The 21162-nt window shown below is 42.1% G+C and overlaps 2 protein-coding genes across 5 annotated transcripts in view; one reads left to right on the top strand and one right to left on the bottom strand.

The window, feature by feature from the left end:
• The window catches only part of LOC135219616 (progranulin-like), a 298310-nt gene that overhangs the window by 167175 nt on the left and 109973 nt on the right, over positions 1–21162 (top strand). The gene's annotated exons all lie outside the window — the stretch shown is intronic.
• The window catches only part of LOC135219615 (protein argonaute-2-like), a 68873-nt gene continuing 55171 nt past the window's right edge, over positions 7461–21162 (bottom strand). Inside the window, exons 3-4 of the mRNA XM_064256522.1 lie at positions 20474–20594; positions 7461–7659 (exon numbers count right to left, since the gene is read on the bottom strand). Coding sequence (XP_064112592.1) covers positions 7483–7659; positions 20474–20594 — 298 coding nt within the window. The 3' untranslated portion in view covers positions 7461–7482. The remainder of the gene's footprint in view (positions 7660–20473; positions 20595–21162) is intronic.

Here is a 21162-nt window from a genome sequence, read left to right on the forward strand (position 1 = left end):
TGTTTATGCATTTCTTCTCACTTTCACTCTAGTACACACACTAAAGTATATAGATTGTATTTAGAGTAACTGGATGTGAAAAAACTGCAAAATACACTGCACATAAAAAAAAAAAAAGTTCAGAGTAAAAAGTAGCACTCCTTCCCCTTTGAAAGTTTGGGACACACTGACTCTTCTGCCTCTCTCAGACTACGCACTCACCAAGGAATAAGCCATTGTTGCTGCCAGACGTATGAGAGTAGGTGATATAAAAATTAAAATAATTAATAAATTAGACGAATAAAGGAAAAACTGACAATAGTCATTAGGAGCCAAACGTCAGCCCTACCTCACTGTGTGTGGGGGGAGGGGGCCAAACCCTATTAATTTTATTATTTTGAAAAAATGCTTTGTTCACGTGATAACGGTGTTGCTCATGTCTTATGGCCATATAACCAGTTTTTTTTTATTTCAAAAATATTAATAAAAACTCAAAGCGTGTGCCCCCTCTAAGGGAATCTCCTTGCTACTTCTCCATGTGCTCGGCAAAGACCAAGACACCATGTACTCAGTCTGAGACTGAAGCACACCATACTGGTCCCTGGTCGAGTACTGGTGTACTGGCAGGGAAAGCTGTGACACTTGCATGTCCTGGCTCCTTATCTCACCCTGTGCCTGAACTGGGATGGTGAGAGGTCTCTCCGACACTAGTACAGGATGCTTGAGACTCCATAGAAAATCAAGCACTTGGAGGCCTCAGCTGGGCCAAAACCCTGACATAGTACCAGTCTTAGAAGTGGACTTCAAAGAACTAGTCACGGGAGTGCAAACCGAAGTCTGCACGCCCGATGGCCCATGAAAACAAGACCCTGTGAGGTATGCTCCTTGACTGCCGGGCCTCAGAAGATGAGAAGGCAGCAGAAAACACAGGTAAGGATAAGTTTAAAGGTGTTCATCTCACAGGACTTCCTCCTTGAACAGGATTGTTCGAAACTCATGAACATCATCAAGACTTCCCAGGATGATAAATTGTTCACTCCTTTGAGGCATAGGACCAACCCCAAGGCAGCCCTGTAGCTTTTGACATCAAAGAGGGAAAGACCTTTCTTACTTTTGAGAAAGATTAGAAAATCTGCTGTCCCCTGAACAGAAGTTCCGAGTGGAGAAAAACCCCGTCGACAACACCAATCACAGTAGACAGCCCACTTACCTTGGTAAACTGCCGACGAAGACCTCCTGAGGTAGCCAGACATCTGACCTGCTGGCTTGCAAGAAAAGCCTCTCACTCGGAGGAGATACGAGAGTCTCCAGTCGTGAAGAGATAGGGATCCAACCAACTAGTGGAACCCCTCCACATGAGGTTAGCAAAGAAAGTTGTACCAAGAGGGGGGAAATTTCTCTCGGAACTGCTGACAGAAGAGACAGAAGGTCTGGGAACTACTTTGCCTGGGGCCACAGCAGTGCCAACAAGGTCATCCTGAGATTCCTGGAACTCATTACTCTGTTCAGAACCTGACAGATCAGACAGAACGGAGGGAAGGCATACACCTCGAGATTGTCCCAAGGATGCTGTAAACAGCCTGTCTGCTATGTCCTGATGCAGAGACCACTCTGTACCTAGGACTTGAGTCTGCCCAGAATGTATCTAGCCATGAGCTCCACTGAATTGTTGATCGCCCACTGGTGCATCTCGTCTGTCAATGAGTGAAGCTGGCAAGACACCAGCCCCGTTTGTTCACAAAGGCCACCACAGTGGTGTTGTTCGACATAAGAATGACTGAGTGACCTACTCTTTCTCAAAACTCCCGCAGGAAAGCTGTCCTCTGCACTTCATATACCTGAAACCAGGAGCTTTTCGAGATAAGCACCCCAACCCTTGGTGGAAACATCCGAGAATAGGAGTAGATCTGGAGGGGATGAAAGTAGAGGGACTCCTACTGTAAGATTCTAGTTGTCCAACTACCACCATAGGTCTCTTCTTACCTCTTCCAACAGGTATCCTGCTACTGAAGAGAATCCCTTGCCAGGGACCAGAACTCCCTCAGTCCCCACTGCAGAGAATGAAAGTGGAGGTGCATGAGGGACCAGCTTCTTTAAGGATGACAAGTTTCTGAGGAGAACTTGCCACTGGAGAGGTGGTTGCTTATTCCGTGCAAGGAAGGAGTGTGCCACCGTCCTCAACGCTGCCATATCAATAACCATACCCAGATAAAGAAACATCTGGCTGGGAAGCAGATGGGACTTCTCCAAGTTTACCACGATTCCCAAGCTTTAACAAAACTGGAGAACACATTCCCCACACTAGCTTCTCCCTGGAATTTGCTAAGACCGCCCAATCATCGAGGTATCTCAACAGGCGAATCCCCTGAGCATGGGCCCATGACAAAACTAGGATAAAGACCTTTCTGAACACTTGAGGGGCTGTAGTCAAACCGAATCAAAGGACCTTGAACTGAAACACTTGCTCTCCAAGGTTAAAACGAAGGAATCTCCTGGACGAAGGGTTAATTGGCAGTAAGCATCCTTTAAGTCTTTCGACAGTATAAAGTCATTGTACCTCACGGCTGCCAAAACTGCCAAGGCATCTCCATTATGAGCCTCGTCTTCCTGATGAAGTGGTTCAGCATGGAAATCGCCTGTAGCCTTTGGAACCAGGAAAACTTGACTCTAAAACCCCAGTGAAGGATGATGCACTTCCTCCACTGCGCCCTTGTCCAACATTTTCAACACTTCCTCCCAGAGAGCTAAATGCTACATAGAGTCTTGAGTATTAGTCAAGCTGAGTAGGGGACAATCTGAGAGTGGGGAGGAAAGTTGAAAGGTAGTAGATAACCCCCACCCTAAGGACATCTACTACCCACTTCTCCACTCCGTGGTGTTGCCATTTGACCCAATGGCCTGCCAAGCATCCCCTCACCCGTGGCAACAGGCAAGAACAAGCCTCTGACTTCATAACTGCCTACTGAACAAGCCTATCTCAGGTATCAGCATGCCAGAGGTCTATCGCATCTTCTTGCTGTGCTCTAGGAAAGAGAAGCTGCGACTCCAGGAGGTTCCCATTCTGAAGTCATGATAAGAACTCAGAATCTACCGAGTCTGAAGAAGCCCTACTACATTGAGAGACACATTCACAGCCGATTACCATATCATGTCTGTGGCCGACATCCTCACGACCATCACTAATAACACGTCCGTGGGGATGATGAAGAGGCAAAGAAACTGCAGGCTCTGGAATAGGAGAACCTCTAGAAGGTCCTGGATCAGCAATTGGGAGGGGAGCACCTTCGACCTCTTAATCAGAGCCTTTTCATCCTTGTGATGTACTCGAATGGGCTGAGGAGAAGGAGAGAACTAGCTTGAGTACTCTGAGGAGAGGGAAGATCATCACAAACTGGAACATGTCCACATACGTGAAGGGAAGTCATGTCCAAGCTGGGAAGGTGGCGAAACACCTCTCTCTCTCAGAAGAAGAAGCAAGAAAGTACTGAATCCTCCATCTGGCTTGAGAACAAGGGGAAGGAGGAGGAGAAAGGGAATGGAGAAAGGTTAATAGCTCTTGGCCTACGACACTTCTTTGTTGAAACTCCAGGATACCTCTCTCAAAACAGAGTCCAGCCTATCAACCATAGCTTGGGAGAATGCCTATGATGGATTGACAACTGACTGCAATGATGTCATGGCAACAGGTGATGGGAGTGACATCACTGCATTCGGAATGGCAGTCCAACGGCGAGATAAAGGGTGACCCATGATGCATCATAGTTGTCGGTGGTGTCCTGCTACACGGCAGCACACAACAGCCAAAGTAGTGGTGGCCAGGAGGAGGGGGGGAACTGCCGGGGAGCCTGAGGGGGTAGGCGAGCAGCCATGAAATGCGACAATAGGCCTTCCAAGGAGGGAGTACCCTGTAGGCCTAGGAACCCCACATAGCCACCATCTTATACAAATCCATATCTGAAAGAAAGTAATGAGGGCGTTGCCCCCTCTCCCGGGAAGGAGATTACCTCCTGCAAAAGAGGAGGCAACATTACACACAAAATCACCCTGCGCAACTCCCGATACCACCAAAGATGAATCAATGGAAGAAAAGGAAGGAGACAGGACGTCAACAGACAATGTACCAAAGGGAAAAATTCTCCAAGAAGGGGAAACAGAAATGTCCACTCAGGGAGGCGAGAATCCTTCTCAAGAAGGCCAAGTAGACATCTTATGGTGCTCCCTCTTCTTGTAGAAACTTCCACTGTGACACAGACCAGGAACCAGGAGTAACATTCTAGGCTAGGATCAGTGATATTGCAAAAATTGGAATGGCACCTACTGCAAGTGGAATGGGGGTCAGTCAGGAAGGAAGCCAAAAAGCTTGAATGAGGAAATCCTGGGACTCCTGGACACAAGCGTTGACAGGGCCCAGACTTCTTGGCTGAATCCATGATAACACACAAGCAGGCACACACTCAAAAGTATGAAAGAATCACAGGCTAAACAAAGAAACTGGCTTGGGAAGGAGGAGAGCAAACGCGAGCATCCACACTCCAAGGCGGTTAAAAAAAAAACTTATACGCACGAGTGGCCAATGCCACAGATTCCTTGTTGTATAATCTGTGATTGTTTTTAAATGGTTTCCAGTGGGTACTAGAAGATTATCCTATTGTTAAGACTGAAAGTTTGACCCACATATGAACAAATTATTAATAGAAAAGGACTCCTCTTGCTCCGAAGGTAATTGCCCTACGAAGCAGAAAGAGGCCCTTATGAAGAGGTTGCCCGACCATCAACCAGCCCCTCTCTTCCCGGACAAGCAAGCGAAAAGGGCAAAGGAGAAAACCCTCCTGAAGGAATGAATGCCACAGAAAGAATACTGGGAGAGACAAACAAGAATGAAGGGACACCTACCAAGGGTGCCTTTGGAAGCGAAACCCCTCCAACGACGCTTGGCAACCCCCACACCGAAGTTTCCTGGTAAACTCTCCCACAACCCATGCGGCAAAAACAACACTAAAAAATAAGATATACTGTCAGGCCCTTACAAGCAGGGCATGAGGAAATGATAAGGGGCGAATATTACGCCCTTGGCTGCTGGTCTCGAGACACACACTGGGGGAAGTTGGCCTGCAGGGATATCACAAATTGTGAGTTTGTATATTAATAAATATCAAACACATTATATTCAATACATAAAACATGTAATAAAAGAAAAGATCCCACCAGGAAAATTGAGTTTAATGACAGTCACGCAAGTGCTCACAAAAACACATTTGCATTGCATGACAGCCAAAAGCAAAGTGGAATATTTACATCCGGGTAGACAGATCTCCCTGCCTACCGGATGGTATTTACTGTTCAAGAGTTTTAACGGCCATGTTCCAGCTTTGCCACGACTGAGGGTTTGTATATTGTGTAGGAACAAACTGATTTTTTTTTATATTTTTGGTATGCTAATTACAATATTAGCCTACTAATTTACCTGGTGTGTGGGAATAAACTTGGTAATCAAAAGTTATACATTTTGCCTTAGAGTCAAGAAGCATTTGTGAGTATAAATCCTTTAAAGAAATAATACTGTAGTAATTGTGTATTAATATTTTCATTACAACTATTCATTGATCATGTTTCCTTAGATCTCATTATGGACACACTTGTGGTCATTTAGGCCTGTGTTAATTTCAAGTGTTTGCTGCCTATACAGTTAGTATATAGGTAGCTAACACTAGGTAGTTTTCATTATGTACTTGTTCCTTTTATCACTACTGGGCTACTATTATGCAGGGCCTACACACTACCTGTGCCACACTGAATTGCTCACTACTGAGCTACTGTTATGAAGGACCTACACACTACCTGTGCCACATTGAATTGCTCAGTCTGCATTAAGCCTGTGGAAATGGCTCATAACTACCTGCCATGCACCAGCCCCTGAAGGAATAAAGGTAAACTCTTTTGGTTGCTGGATATAAGTAAAATATGCAATATCTTCTTACATCAAATTCAAATGATGGAAGAGCTCATTTTTATAGCTGTCTACGAGTCACAGGTTTCAATAGGAGTATGAAAGGAGACTACTGTACAGATTGTTCTGGCTCTGGCAGAGGTATAACAGTCTGATGGGGATGAAGAATCGTTCCTTAGGAAAGAGGTTACTGATACCTGCCATGAAGTGGATACAGCCACTGAAATTTCCCTTCTGAATCCAGATCTAGGAAACACTATTCTGCACATACTTCAAATGAGAATCTTGCCTTTCCCACGTGGCAATCTTGTATTGAGGGGACCTTGATAGATCCACCCCTCCTTATCTGAAGTGTCTGTACCTTCTGGGGGTAGTGATTTATTCTGGACTTCCATACAGCCAGGGAGAGGTGATATGACTGCAGCTTCCCAGGTAGGAAAATTCTGCTTGCTGTACTCTTTATATGGCTAGGCAGTGATGATAACTACTGCCTTGCCTCGTCAGTTCATGCATGCTTCCCTGACAGGAAATTCCAGTTGACGTACTATATTGTCTATATTGACAGGCAGTGGTGATATGACTGCCTTGGCTCAATCAGTTCATGCAGGATTTCCTGATAAGAAAATTCCAATTGCTGTACCTTTATATATATACTGCCAGGCAGTGACGATATGACTGACTGTCTTGGCTCATCAGTTCATTCAGGCTTCCCTGATAGGAAATCAGCTTGCTGTACTTCCAAAATTCCAAGAGGAAATCATGAACAGTACCAAGGATGACTCTATGAGTGTGTAACTTCTTTGAGGACTCCCTTGCTATTAAGCATCAGCATATCAGAGATGCTGTCCATGATTCCCAAGATGAATTAAAGTTCAGTCCTGGATATGGAACTGGGTGTGATATGCTTATGCAACAATTTATCAAGTATTACACTAGTAGACTGAGAGGCTGCACACTGCACAGTCTGCCCAGGCAGAGATAGGCTTCTCACCAAAAATCTTAGGTCATGGGAAAAGAGTAATAAGGTCCTAGCCCAAAAAGAAATTGAATAAGTTGTCTAGATCCCTGTCGAAATCAGGATGGATAAGAGACAGCCTACTCACTCCCAGAGCTCCAACTGGTAACAATTATATGACCTTTTGCACATCTTACAAAAGTCGTTTACAACATACTGGCACCAAAGTATGAATTGTGTCTGTGATAGAATTAAAAAAAAACTAATGGCAAACCTAGAGGAAATTTTTTTTTAGGCAGGGAAGAATATGGAACAATATATCATCTTAAAAATACTCAAACAAGTTAGGCATAAAACTTCAAATTCATTACTTACTATGATCTGAATATCTTGATCTTCATATAGAAAAAAAAAACAAAATTAAAATTTAAGTGGATATTTTTTGCCACTTCACTAACTGTAAAAGATGTATAAAAAAAAGTGGAAAAGCCCTTCTAATATATTTATGGTTTTTCATTGCTTTACAACACCAAATTGTCTTCAATGGAAAATAAATTACTTACCTATATGCTACCCAATGAGCAGTGGTAAAATAAATAACTTACCTATATGCTGCCCAATGAGCATAATAGGCAGGAGTGGGTATTGACACTGATCTGGCACAACGAGCATAGAGGTGACACATGGCATAAGAGAAAGCTTCCAACTGATTGAAGGACAGGTCATTATCATCCCAAAGCACACGGTAATGTGTTGGCTTACTAGTACCCTTTATACCCTGAAATTATTCCAATAAATGCATAAGGTATGACAAGAATATAAAAATTACATTTAACCATTTCTATATGTAACAGCATAATCCACCTGTAATAAGTGATACTCCTTCAAACGCGATACTATTAGCAAAGTCAAAAGAAACTTTACAGTCTTTGGTACTTTGATGATAATTTTTCTCTAAATAACTTGTTACATATATCAAAATGGATAAGTAAGTTGCACAGTTTCAAGTTATTTTAATATATTAAGGGTATTATACATCTTCAATTTTCAAGAACTGTATTTTTCACCAAACAAATGAATGCACTAAAATACCACCCTAAATTGCTCTTTTGATAAGAAATGCCAATACTATTCACTTCTCTTTTGTGTATTTTTCCAGCAATTTCCTTTTCAAGCCAGCTTCATTTAATTCTTCATCATAAGATAAGGAATTTTGCCTTTTTCAGAGCACTAGTGGCACTGGGAGTGATGGGTTTATGTCTGAATGGGTTAACGGCATAAAATACAAACCTTACCTCTTTACATAGGGCATTTAACTTCGAGCTGCAAATGACAATTCACAATTACTGACAAGGTACCTAACTCCTGACAGGAGAAATCAACACCCAGCTGTCAGTATGCACTCCACTTTCATTCTGATCACCATCAAATTCCGATGTCTCACGGACACTCTGCCCAACTTAGCCATTTGAACATTTTGATGAATAAACTTGAGTATTCCTTTTCATTTTTAGAGCTTTCATTGTGTGTTTCTATTTTGATTCAAACCCATTGGTCAAATAAGAATACTTGCAAGGAATTCAGATCAATTTTCCTTGCTAGGATGAATACTTCTTTTCTTGGGGAATGTAGCAGGCTCTGGTAGTATTCAAAGCAGCTGTGTCATTTTCAAATTTACTTCCAAATACATTTACTTTTCAGGTATGTATGACTTGGCCACTTAGAAGGACTGTGAGTTTACTTTGCCTTATATACTGTAATCCTTCTATTGTGGCCTTCCCCTTTTATCATCGGGTGGGAGGAGGAAGCAGGCCATACAGTCATTCCTCTGATCACTGTGGCTTAAGACTTTGATACCAGACTCAACTAACCCTGCAGATGAGGTGAGTATTGCCAGCACAAGAAAGGTAAAAGAGGCATTCTCCTTTTGTTTACCTTCTACAAGGGCTTCCTTCACCTTAACACCACTCTTTGACTACAGCTGTGCTCTTCCCTTTTAGGGTAGGATGGGGAAAGTTGATCACCACAGGTGATTCATATTCCAAGGTAGGGTTGGCAGACTGATATTCCAGGGTAGGGTTGGCACTGGGTACCATCTCCTTAGACTCAAGGTTCTTGTCTGTCTTGTCTCTGTAAACTGTTCTTCCTGGCTATAGGATAGGATCACAGTAAAAGGGGATGACTTCAACCCTGCTCAACACAATTCTTTGGGATCACACAGAGGGGTTTCCTCGACTCATTCACTCCAGCCTACCAAATTTATAGGATGGGTTATGGGTGCCAACAGGCTAGAAGTTATCTTTCTATCCATGGTCAGATAATCATGGTGTTAAGGAAGCACTTCAATTAATCTCACTGCAAACCTTTGGGATCATAGGGAGAAGGGTTTGCGCAATCAATTCGATTCCCAAATTCTCACTCTTGAACAGAGTAATTGGGGAGGTAGGGGTGCTGGTAGTAGTTTCCATGTCCTTCCATGGTTAGACTGGCATGGCAAGAGGAGAGCTCTTCACCCCTTCTCTCCATCACTCTTTGGGGCTGCATAGAGAGAGGGACACGTGCATTACAGTCAAGTGGCTCGTTCACTATCAGCTGACCCACTCTTCAGATCAGGTGTCATGGAGTCTTTTCCACTGCCTCCACAATTTCCGAATCTGAAACCTTTGGGTAGAGGGAAAGAAAGGCTGGTATGTCCAACTCTCTCAATAGAAAGTCTTGATTAGCTTCCAGCAGCTGGTCCACTCCTGCAGATCGGACTAACAGGGCTCATGAAAGTGGTGGTAAGCACCAATCCACCTATTACTTCCTGCAAGGGTGGAACCACTATCTTGGGTTCCCCAGAACCAAGGGGTACTGGTACCAGCCTAGCTACAATGCAGGCGCTCTTTCTTCCTCACACTTTTCTGTTTTCAAGAATGAATCAGGGGATCCCAGGAAAGTGGAGCACTGCTTATGGCAGGTGAGATGAGATTACTGCACTCAAAAGTGAGGTAATCAACTGCACTCAAAAATGAGATAATCAACCTCTCAAAAATTGTGCTAGATCATTCTTGGGGATCACCAGCACCAGTTACCTCCTCTCTTGGAAAAGAGGTCACACTAGACTTCACCTTACGCTCGCACTCCCAATCTCATCCAGCACCAAACAAGCCTCTTCATGGAGATGAAAGACAAGGTCTCTCAGGTTCACTGTCTAAATGGAATTCAGATCTTAATCCTGATACCCCTCTGCTCTCATACTCAGTTGCAACCAATTAAGAAGACAAGAGGGAAAGAGTAAGAGGTTGTACTACCTCTCTCATACATCTCATGCCTGGATGGCAAACCATGCCCATGAGAGGTGGATGAAATCAAAGGAAATCTCTCCCTTAAGTGGGGACGTCCGCTTATATAGAAATAATGCTCCGATTTTTATGAAATTATTATATGTTATACATATATATAAGGTGATGTTCCAAAAGAAATTTCAGAGTGATCGAATGATTATTCTGGTTTTTATTGAAAAAATAAAAAATAAAAAAAATTAAAAATGTTACTCTTTATTCATTTTTAGAGCTATTGCAATGCGGCTTTATACACAGAAAGTATATCATAGTAGAAAAAAAAATGTTGTGAACAGTTTTTCCATTTTTTGCTTTTTTTGGATGGGGGGAGAGGGAGAATTTTCCCCCCCAAATTTTGTTGATTTGGTTATCACGAGTTCCTTGTCAACCTAAAAAAAATCTAGCCCCAACAAAATATTCACCTTTCTTTCCTCTTTCCAATGATATATTTAACTTTAAAATTGGCCTAATTAAAAGCCAGTTAGCATTTGAAGTGCAAAAAAAGCGAAAACTGAGAAAAACGGCCGTAAAGGTCAAGAAGTGTTTTTTTTTTTTTGCACTCGTGGAAAAAACTGATCTTTGAGCAAAACCATGATACAAACAATTGTTAAATACAAATAAAAACCAGCACTCGTGGAAAAAACTGATCTTTGAGCAAAACCATGATACAAACAATTGTTAAATATAAATAAAAAACCAGTTAGCGTTTGAAGTGCAAAAAAGTGAAAACTGAGAAAAACAGCCGTAAAGGACAAGAAGTGTTTTTTTTGGGTGAGGAGCCGTGTCGCCGGGTGAAATGTCTCGTTACCCATTTCTAGATAAATATAAAACTAATGCAAATAAACCCAGAGAATAAACCAATAAAGGGACTGGACTGAGGTTACTACCCGCAGGCGAGCACTTTTATAAACTAAAAAATGTCGTGTATAAACCAGGCCAGGGCGAGTAATACTCTGCCACGTCTCCTCCAACCCCACAGAAAGATCCCAACGTCAACAATCCCGAAAAACAGTGAAAGCGCCATTACACAGGCCGCCTCCACGCAACCAACACCCTCCTCCCGAGCGCCATCTACAACATCTTAAGTTAGCACGGCGACATTGTATCACAAGATTTTTGTCTCTGTTTAAATTTTGAGATTGTGTCGCTTAATTGTGGATTCTACGATGGCAGCTTCCGTCCCATCTAAGTTGAGTACCCAGAACATGCTTTGATTAACTTTTTATGTGGTAGATCTCCGTTTTTTAGACTATTAATGCTTTGTTTTCTTGGCGCTTCGCGTGGCGTCATCGCGGGCTTCGTCCGCAAGGGCGGCCTGTTGTTTACTTTTCTTGGCGATATTTCTACCTAATTTTGTAAATTTATGATCTGTATGCGCCTGGTTTTCTTTTGAGTGTCTTCCTAGTTATAGTTTTATTTTGTGATGTCTGCACCTTAGGGCTAGGATCGAGTTTATTAACCCTTAAACGCCGAAGCGGTAAAAAAAAAAATGTCTCCCGTGTGCCGGAGGTGTTTCAGAGTGAGCGCGGAAGTGGAAAAAATATTTTTTTCAAAAAATCACAGCGTGTTTAGTTTTCAAGATTAAGAGTTCATTTTTGGCTCCTTTTTTTGTCATTGCCTGAAGTTTAGTATGTAACCATCAGAAATGAAAAAAATTATCATTATCATATATAAATAATGCGATATATGATAGCGCAAAAACGAAAATTCATATATTAATTGTATTCAAACACGCGCTGTGCGCAAACGGTTAAAGGTAACAAGTTACTTTTATTTTCGTTGTAATGTACACTAAATTGTGATCATTTTGGTATATAACACATTGTAAAACGATAAAGCAACACAGAGATATTATCACAAAATAATGCATGAATTTGTAACGCGCGGACGTAAACAAACAAATATTTTTTTCAAAAATTCACCATAAATCTAAATATTGTCCTAGAGACTTCCAATTTCTTTCAGAATGAAGACAAATGATTGAATATTACTATACTATAAGAATATTAGCTTACAAATGCAGTTTTCGACCATATCTGACGAGTTAAAGTTGACCGAATGTCGAATTTCTTTTATATATTTTTTTTATATGCAATTATTTCGGAAATAAGAAAAGCTACAACTTTCAAATATTTTTTGTTTTATTCTACATGAAATTGCGCACATTTTCATATATAAAACTCTATGAAATGCCTAATATGAACGGAGCAAATATTCCGAGAATGGGACGTACACATTTCGGAGATTTGTGGCGGAGAATCCGCGCGCGGGAGGGAAGGAAAAGTTTTTTTTTTTTAAATTCATCCATAAATTTTACATATTGTGCTAGAGACTTCGAATTTGTTTCAAGATGAAGATAAATGACTTAATATTACTATACTGTAAGAGTTTTAGCTTACAAATTGCGTTTTCGACCATTTCGGTAGAGTCAAAGTTGACCGAACATGGTTTTTTTTCTATTTATCCTGATTTATATGCAAATATTTCAAAAATGAGAAGCTACAACCTTCAATTATTTTTTGTTGTATTTTACATGAAATTGCGCACATTTTCATACATAAAACTTTATGTAACGGCTAATTTAAAATGGGTGCAAACATTACCACAATCGCACGTATGAGTTTTTCGGGAAGAGTTACACGCGCGGACATAAAGAAAATGTTATTTTTTTCATAAATTCACCATAAATCGAAATATTGTGCTAGAGACTTCCAATTTGTTTGCAAAATGAAGGTAAATGCTTGAATATTACTAGAATATAAGCGTTTTAGCTTACAATTGCGTTTTCGACAATTTCGGTAGAGTCAAAAGTGACCGAAGGTTGAAAATTTGTCACTTATCATTTTTTATATGAACATATTTCAAAATGATAAAAGCTACAACCATGGGTTGTTTTTAGTTGTATTGTGCATGAAATTGCGCACATTTTCATATATAAAACTTTATGTAACAGCTAATTTAAAATGGTGCAAACATTACCACCAATCGCATGTATGATTTTTTTCGGAAGAGTTACCGCTGGACGTAAGAAAAAGTTTTTTCATAAATTCACCATAAATCGAAATATTGTGCTAGAGACTTCCAATTAGTTGCAAAATTAAGGTAAATGATTGAATATTACTAAAATATCTAAGAGTTTTTAGCTTACAAATTGCGTTTTTCGACCATTATTTCGGTAGAGTCAAAGTTTGACCGAAGGTTGAAATTTTTGGCACGTATCGTTATTTATATGAAAATATCTCAAAACTGATAAAAGCTACAATCATGAGTATTTTTTTGTGTGTTCTACATAAAAATGCGCACATTTTCATATATAATACTCCATGTAACGGCTAATTTAAAATGGTAAAAAATTATGTCAAAGTGACGAAATAATTTCCGAGATGTGTCACAGATACTTTTTAGTGCGGCAAGAAGAAATTCGCGCTTGCGCGCCTGCGTAAAACGATTGTAAACAAAACAACACCTTTATCCGTGAACTCCCAGCATCCCCCCAAGGCGCGTGATTCAAGAGTTTTTGGCTGGTAGGCCTAAACGTATTTTTCCGCGAATTTTTAAAAAAACTTTGTATGTCAACGTAAAATATGTCCAGTCGGCACAGAGAGACAAAAAAATGTCAACGTAAAATACGTCCAATCGGCGTTTAAGGTTAACCGTTCCTTTATCTACTGGTGGCGATATATATATATATATATATATATATATATATAATATATATATATATATATATATATTATATATTATCATATATATATATATATATATATATATATATATATATATATATATATATATATATATATATTTATACGTAAGGAAGATACTCTTTGAGTTCCAGTGTTAGGGAGTTCTAGTACTCCTTTATTTCGCGTTTATTCAGGTCTTTTATACATTTAGTTAGAGCTTTATCGCAAGGTAAATTCACTCCTTTTACCTTTTTTGTTAGCGTGCCTTGCACCTAGGTTAGGTTTCTCTTTGAACCCCGCGTGGTTGCATATCTGCGCTATTTATAAGTGTACGCTATGTGTTGGATCTTTTAGCTCTTGCTTTCTGGAATTTTGGTTCCAGGTGATTCAATTTTAGTCTTATTAGGACTATAGGGGTTCTAATTAGAGTAACCTAGCGTAGGTTATTTAGGCTAGCCTACCCTAGTAGGCTACTTCTTGTTCGCCGTCTTTCTTTCGGTCTCTCCTCTTTTGACGCTTCATCAGCGGTCGATTAGCTGTTGGGAAACAGCGCCTGATCTTTAATTTTAGCCTATAGGCTTGCCCTTAGTCATGGATCCTGCGGCCGTTTGATGGGGTTGGTTTCATATTAGTTCATAGAACTTGTTGCCTACTAGTCACCTTTAGAGAGAGAGACAGTTGGGAAGGAGGCGGACGGGAAGTGGGGAACGTTTGCAGTGGTAACTTGTGGGTCTCGGGTTGAGTTGGTTGTCTCCATAGAATGTCATTACTCTATCTCCACCCGCCGGACTCCGGGGGCAGAGTGAGAGATCGTTCTTTATTTATTTACATCTTTCATCCCCTCTCCGTTCTATTTAGACGAGAAGGATTACAAGATTGATGTTGGTTGACAACCAATTCTTCACGGTTTGATTCATTTTGTTTTCATTTCAAACGTGACTTGCTCCTTTCTTCGTTTCCCGGTAGATCCGGGATTCCGGCAGGAAGGGGTAGGTCTCCTCCCCACATTTGTTTATGTTATTATCATATACATGGATCTATTTTGACTTTACTTTCCTGCTGATTTTCAAGTCGTGGTAGGTCCGGAGATCTGGGCCCGGATACGTTTGAATTTCATAAGGAATTCGTTGATTTATGTATGCGATTGTCTGCTAGTTCATTCGGGATCGTGGTAGGTCTAGTATCTAGGCCCGGATACCTTCCTGACGGATTAGTGACAGTAACATTCATATATATTTAGTTTTCTAACTGTGTTTAATTTTATCCGGTCGGTGGTAGGTCTATCAGTATAGGCCCGGATACCGTCCGGATAAAGATATATATATTGTTTAGCATGTTCTGTATTTATAACATTTTGTCTTATACCGTTTTTTCTAGACGTTGGCAGGTCCTGAAAAATGGACCCGGATATCGTCCGGAATTAACGGTTGTTCATATATTTTAGTTATCTATTTCCCATGTCCTCATTGTTTAAGAGATTCTGTATTCCGGCGATGCCGGATTACTAATTTTCTCGAGGCACACTTGGGTTTCAAGAGATATTATATTCGTTATTTTCCGAGTTTCCTTTCCCTCCTGACTGTTTTATTTTTGCAACTTCTCATTCCGGCGACTCCAGATTTTGAGTTGAGGGAGAGTTAGGCTTCTCGGGGAAAAATGTAAATCTGTATCATCCAATTTTCCGGGGAGTATCCCAGGAACTTTGCTTTTATAATTTAGCTTAGTGATTGTATGATACTCATTTTTAGTATCTCTTACAGGTGTTACAGTGTGCTGAGGTGGGCTGCTCCGCCATGCTCCAACAGCCGTGCGGGCATGTAGAGTGCCGCACTCACTCGGCATGTGCAGTCCAAGTCCTGGAAGAGACGGTCTGGCATTATGAGAGATGCCAGGTCTGCTATGATCTCTACGCGCAGATCACAGATGACTCGGTAAGTAGACATATAGTCTGAGTCTAGTGTTCTCTGTTTTATTGGATGACTGGTTTCTTTTATACATCTGGAGTTATTTTTGTCTGCGTCTGATCAAGGATTCTCTTCCAGGCCCCCAAAGATGTGAAAGATGCGGCACTCGCCACCCTGAAGGTTTGGGTAGGTGGCTGGAAGAAATGTAGGAAAAGCTAGGCCCTACATTCTTTCCCGGAATGTGGCTTCTGTCATCTACCCTAATTCTAAGACTTCGGCTGTGGCGGAGGAAGTCGCGGCGCCGTATCTTCAAGCAATCAACGAAGAGTTCCAGGGTTTGGAACCTTTAGAGGGCCCCGAGGCAGAGGTGGTAGCGGAAGTCGGCGGTTTGCACTTATCGTCTGAGCCGATGCAGACGGATCAGGTAGGTGAGGCAGTAGCTAGTCCTTCTCCTTCGTTCTCCTCCTCTGACTTTCCTCCTTTTCCTTCTCTTACTCTTTCTCCAGTCGCTTCTCGCGTCCCCTCTCGTACCCCGCCAGGGTTTGAGGGTTTTGGGAACGCTGACACAATTAAGGCAGCGTCTGTTCGGCCTAAGGTGAAGGCTGTGAAGACTAAGCAGCTCCCTGCGAAGGTGAGGTCCGCCTCCTCGGCCCCTTCTGCCGCGGACACCACCTCTAAGAGTAAATCTAGCCGAAGCAGCAGCAAAGACAAGTCCTCACGTAGGACTAAGGAGAAGCCTGCTACTCCTTCTCCTGCTCCTTCACCGGCTTCTACCCCGATAGCTGCGGCTATTCTTAGTCCGGCTCCAATTCCAACACCGACTTTCCCGTCTACATCAGGAGAAGTGCCGGTTAACTTAGAGGTTCTGACTTCCCTTCTGATACAGAAAGTTAGTCAAGAAGTTTCCTCCCAGGTAGCTAGAGATATGGCAGCTCTATCAGGCAGACTGGAATCGCACGTCTCGTACGGACCAGTCAGTATCAGAGCTGTCAGGGATCGTGAGCCAGCACCAGTTGTTGATGGCTCAAAGACAGGTGGAAACCCATAGCTCTTATCGATCCTGCCTAATGCGGCCAATCTGCCTCCCTTTGAAGCAGGCAATCCGTGGCGCTTAGCTTTTGGAGCTGTTCTGCGTGACGGAAAGCTTACTATCGAAGGGTGCGGTACACGCCCTTGGGAAGATTTTGAGTTTCACCCAACAGACTTGCAATCTCCTTTCTTAGGCTATGCAAGGTTGACCAGGGAAGCTCTTGTAAGAAGACAAGGTTCCGGCTGAGACTCTCATCTTCCCAAGGGAAGCGGCCCAGTCAGCTTGGCTTAGGATTATGAAGGAGATGGAGTGTGTCAACACCAAGATCATTCCATTTAAAGGGAAGTATACCACCTTCACTATCCCAAAGGATCACCCGCTGCCCTGCACCACAAAGATCGCCGAGCTGACCCTGAAAGCTGCGGAAGAAGACAAGCCTCTTCCACAGTTATAGGAGACAGACTTGACGTCTTTGTTGGTGCCCGAAGATCCTACATACTGGCATCAAACTCCGGAGACTTTCCAGAAAGGAAAATTGGAAACAGACTGTGCTTCAACAACAATAAGAGAGACTCCTTAACTACCTGAGCATCTCATTAAGGCGGAGTTCGAAGCCAGGTGTAGGCTGAGTCGTTCCCTTCACTCAGTCACTTCCGCAGAGATGATTGCTTCCACCTATCCGACCGCTCCGGAGTTTCAGGTCCTTACCAAGTCGTTGTTAGGCACCTTTCAACACGACTTGTTTGATTTCGCTGTGGCTCGAAGAGCCTGCCGGAAGTTTGTCCTGAGACCAGCAACGATCAGACATGAGCCTAATAAGCTCATTAGATCTTCGATATGGGGACCTTCCCTCTTTCCGGAGAATTTAGTAGCTCAGGTTACTCGAGAGGCAGTGAGAGCCAACCAGACACTTGCAACCAGGTGGGCTCTTAAGTTCAAGCGTCCAGCAGACCCTTCCCCGGCAGGCACTCAGAAGGCCAAGAAGCCAAAGAAGTTCCAGCAAAGAAGGTTCCAAAGATCTCTGGCTGTGAACCAACCTTCCACTTCCATGCCTCCGCCCCAACAATCATATGTGTGGGTACAGGCTCCAGCACCAGTCTAATCAGCCCTTACTTCCATCATCGGTCTACAGCCAGACTTATGAGGCACATAATTCCTTTCAGAGGTATGCTCCTAGAGGAACTAGAGGACGTGGTACCTCCAGGCGGGTCGGCGGAGGAGGTGGAAGGCTCGCAAGAGCCAGACCCTACAGAGGAGGCAGAGGTTCAAGACCATCTGTCAACCAATGAGGCAGCCAAGGTAGGTGGGAGATTAGCTCTATTCAAGCACAGGTGGACATTCAACACCTGGGCTCACAGTGTCATATCAAAAGGTCTGGGATGGAGGTGGAAGAAGGGGCCACCTCCCCCATACAAGTTTTTTCAAGCCCGGACACCAGACCTAGTAGCTTTCACTCAGGAACTACTTCAGAAAAGAGCAATAAAAAGAGTCAGGAACATAAAATTTCAAGGCAGACTATTTTCAGTTCCCAAGAAGGGCACAGACAAGAGGAGGGTGATTCTAGATCTTTCACGGCTCAATTCCAGTATAGTATGCGACAAATTTCGCATGCTAACCGTGACCCAAGTGAGAACCTTACTTCCCCGTGGAGCCGTCACCACCTCTATAGATCTTACCGATGCTTATTATCATGTGGCCCATAGCAAGGAACTTGTCCCCCTTACCTAGGGTTCAGGTTAGGAAGAGAAGCTTACTCCTTCCGAGTCATGCCGTCGGCCTCAATATTGCCTCCCAGGATTTTCACCAAGTTGGCAGACGTGGTAGTCCAAGAACTTCGAGCAGGGAAATTCTACCTTGGCGGCATATCTGGACGATTGGATAATTTGGGCTCCCAACAAAGAGCAATGTCTGGAATCAACCCACAAAGTCATGAAATTTCTAGAGCATTTGGGATTTCAAATAAATCTTCAAAAGTCAAGACTTGTCCCCAGCTCCAAGTTCCAATGGTTGGGGCTACAGTGGGACCTCCAGACACACAGGTTGTGAGGAGAGCAAACAGGTTGTGCACACTCACCCACCACAACTCAACAGAGCTGCTTGGGAAGAGGGGTGCCCAGAAATGCAACATGCACCTGGTCTAAAGACCTAGTATTTGGGGAATAAGGGGGTGATCCTTATGTCCAAGTGGGCATGAGTGATCTCCCAAAGGTGCGATGATAACCTTATAGTGAACTAACACCTCTGCTCTTCTGCCAAAAGGATGAGCAAGAGAGAGAGACGTTTACCTGGACTTCTATGTAAGGCCTTGGACTCCCCCTTCCTTCTTACCCATGAGCAAAGAAAGTGAGTTCAAGGAAAAAGAGGAGGAGGAAGAGGATGACAATAATGAGGAAGGCGATGGCAAAAAGGAAGAACAGAGAATGCTGCTTCCTTTTCCTCTCAGATTTGCCTTCAACTCTGAAGGACCACTCAAGGCTGGAGCAGGAGAATTTACAGGGCCAGCTACGGGTAACACAATGGCACTGAAGGATCACCTGCAGCAGACACATTGGTGGTTGGTTCTTAACTCTTCCTTCCTGCCAGCAAGTCAGGTAAGCAACAAGTGATGGAATACTCGAAAGATTTTATGCAAAGGAAAACATGTCCCACTGGCTTCTTCATTCTCAAACGAGGGATGAAAAGGTTTGTAGGACTTAAGGGAGCTAACCCTCCTGAAGGGGAAGATTCAGGTGTAGGTGAAAATAATAGCAGTTTTATAGGAATTTATGGGTTGTAAATCTTGTTGTGGTGTTGTTCAAAGTCTAAAGCTGGGTTAAAATGGAACCGAGGAACATGAACAAGTGGGTAGCATGAATGATTGTTGTGTAGAAAAGACTAGGCTAGGAAAATATTCATTTCCCAACAGGTCCATGAACACTTTTTCCTTGGGTTCAGTGGTAGCTGATCAACAAGTGTAACTTATCCAGTGGCCCTGGTGGGAGTTCATATCTTGCTTAAGATTTTTCATATGCATCGCATGGGAACTCAACATAAAGAGTACACGAGGTAGGGAGAGATACAGATCCATCATACATCTAACCCAACTGAGGAAAGAACATGTATGATAATGATGAGCACCAAGAACTGTCTCTACTTCCATTTATCATTTTTATGTAATACAATTAATTTCTCAATTCTAAGTCTTTCCTATCCAAGTTGATCTGGCTTAAGTTCAGATTCTACAAGTCAATGAAGTCAGATTTTGCTATTACATCATCCTCTGGTACCATTTCCTTGCCACCACTAATGTTACCACAAAGAAATGAATATTCTAAGCTAGACAACGAAGGGACTGGGGTCAGATCTACTGATTCTAGATTTATGGAATGTACAATGTGCAGCTACTGTACTAACTGTATAAAAGACTAATCATACATTCAAATGACCTTGTTTTGGTTCCCTTTGGTCCCGATGACCTTTGCTTATACAAGTACTTAACTTGCCAGTTTTAAAGTGGAGTCACATATCCTTAAACTAATAAACATGTAGCTGCTGAATTAAAAATAACTTCAAAGAAAGTATATTCAAAGTACATTTTGATGTCTGACAGGAAAATTCCATAGAATAAAAATTGGTTAATAAGTAGAAAAAAAATGAAAATCCTCTTTACCTCATGTGAGCAGAGGAAAAAATCAATATCAGTAGGGTGTGTGACTTCGGTGTCCACCACTGTTCCTGGAGGGACATTTTTGCACCTGCCAACACCGTCTCTCTCATTAACTGGAAAGAACCTTTAAGGAGAAAAATGGCACATCAATACACATTCTCCTCTCATACAGGTAATTTTGATACAACATCATTCAGTTTCCAAGAAGAAAAATTTTAAACTAAATAATAACAGTTATATACCTAAAATAGCTATATGCCATTTTATGGACGATGTCTACTTGGGTCCGTAAAGGACAACCCCAAAGCATTCTCAAAATAGACATCTGACATGTTCACTACAATGCAGTGTGATAGCCTATGCACAAAATAATTATGTTCAAGATAACCTAAGACACCACTGAGCCATGGGTTACAAATATTAGGGTGGAGAAAATATTACTTACTTACCCCTGTAATGTGTCTGTCTGTTAGTGTGATCCTAAATACAGGATGGTAACCTTCACTAATTTATTAGTACGTACTAAGAATGATAATATGGGAACAAACTTCTTCCCTCCAAATTTTCTCTTCAGTAGTTAAACATTTTATATTGCCTGCTCCATAATTTCAAGTGCATAAATGAGATATTACAAGGATAAGGATAATATGACAAAAAATATGCCTTATTATAATAAGATAAATTCACACAAG

Source organism: Macrobrachium nipponense, chromosome 1, assembly GCF_015104395.2.
Source record: "Macrobrachium nipponense isolate FS-2020 chromosome 1, ASM1510439v2, whole genome shotgun sequence".
Classification (NCBI taxonomy): Eukaryota; Metazoa; Arthropoda; class Malacostraca; order Decapoda; family Palaemonidae; genus Macrobrachium; species Macrobrachium nipponense.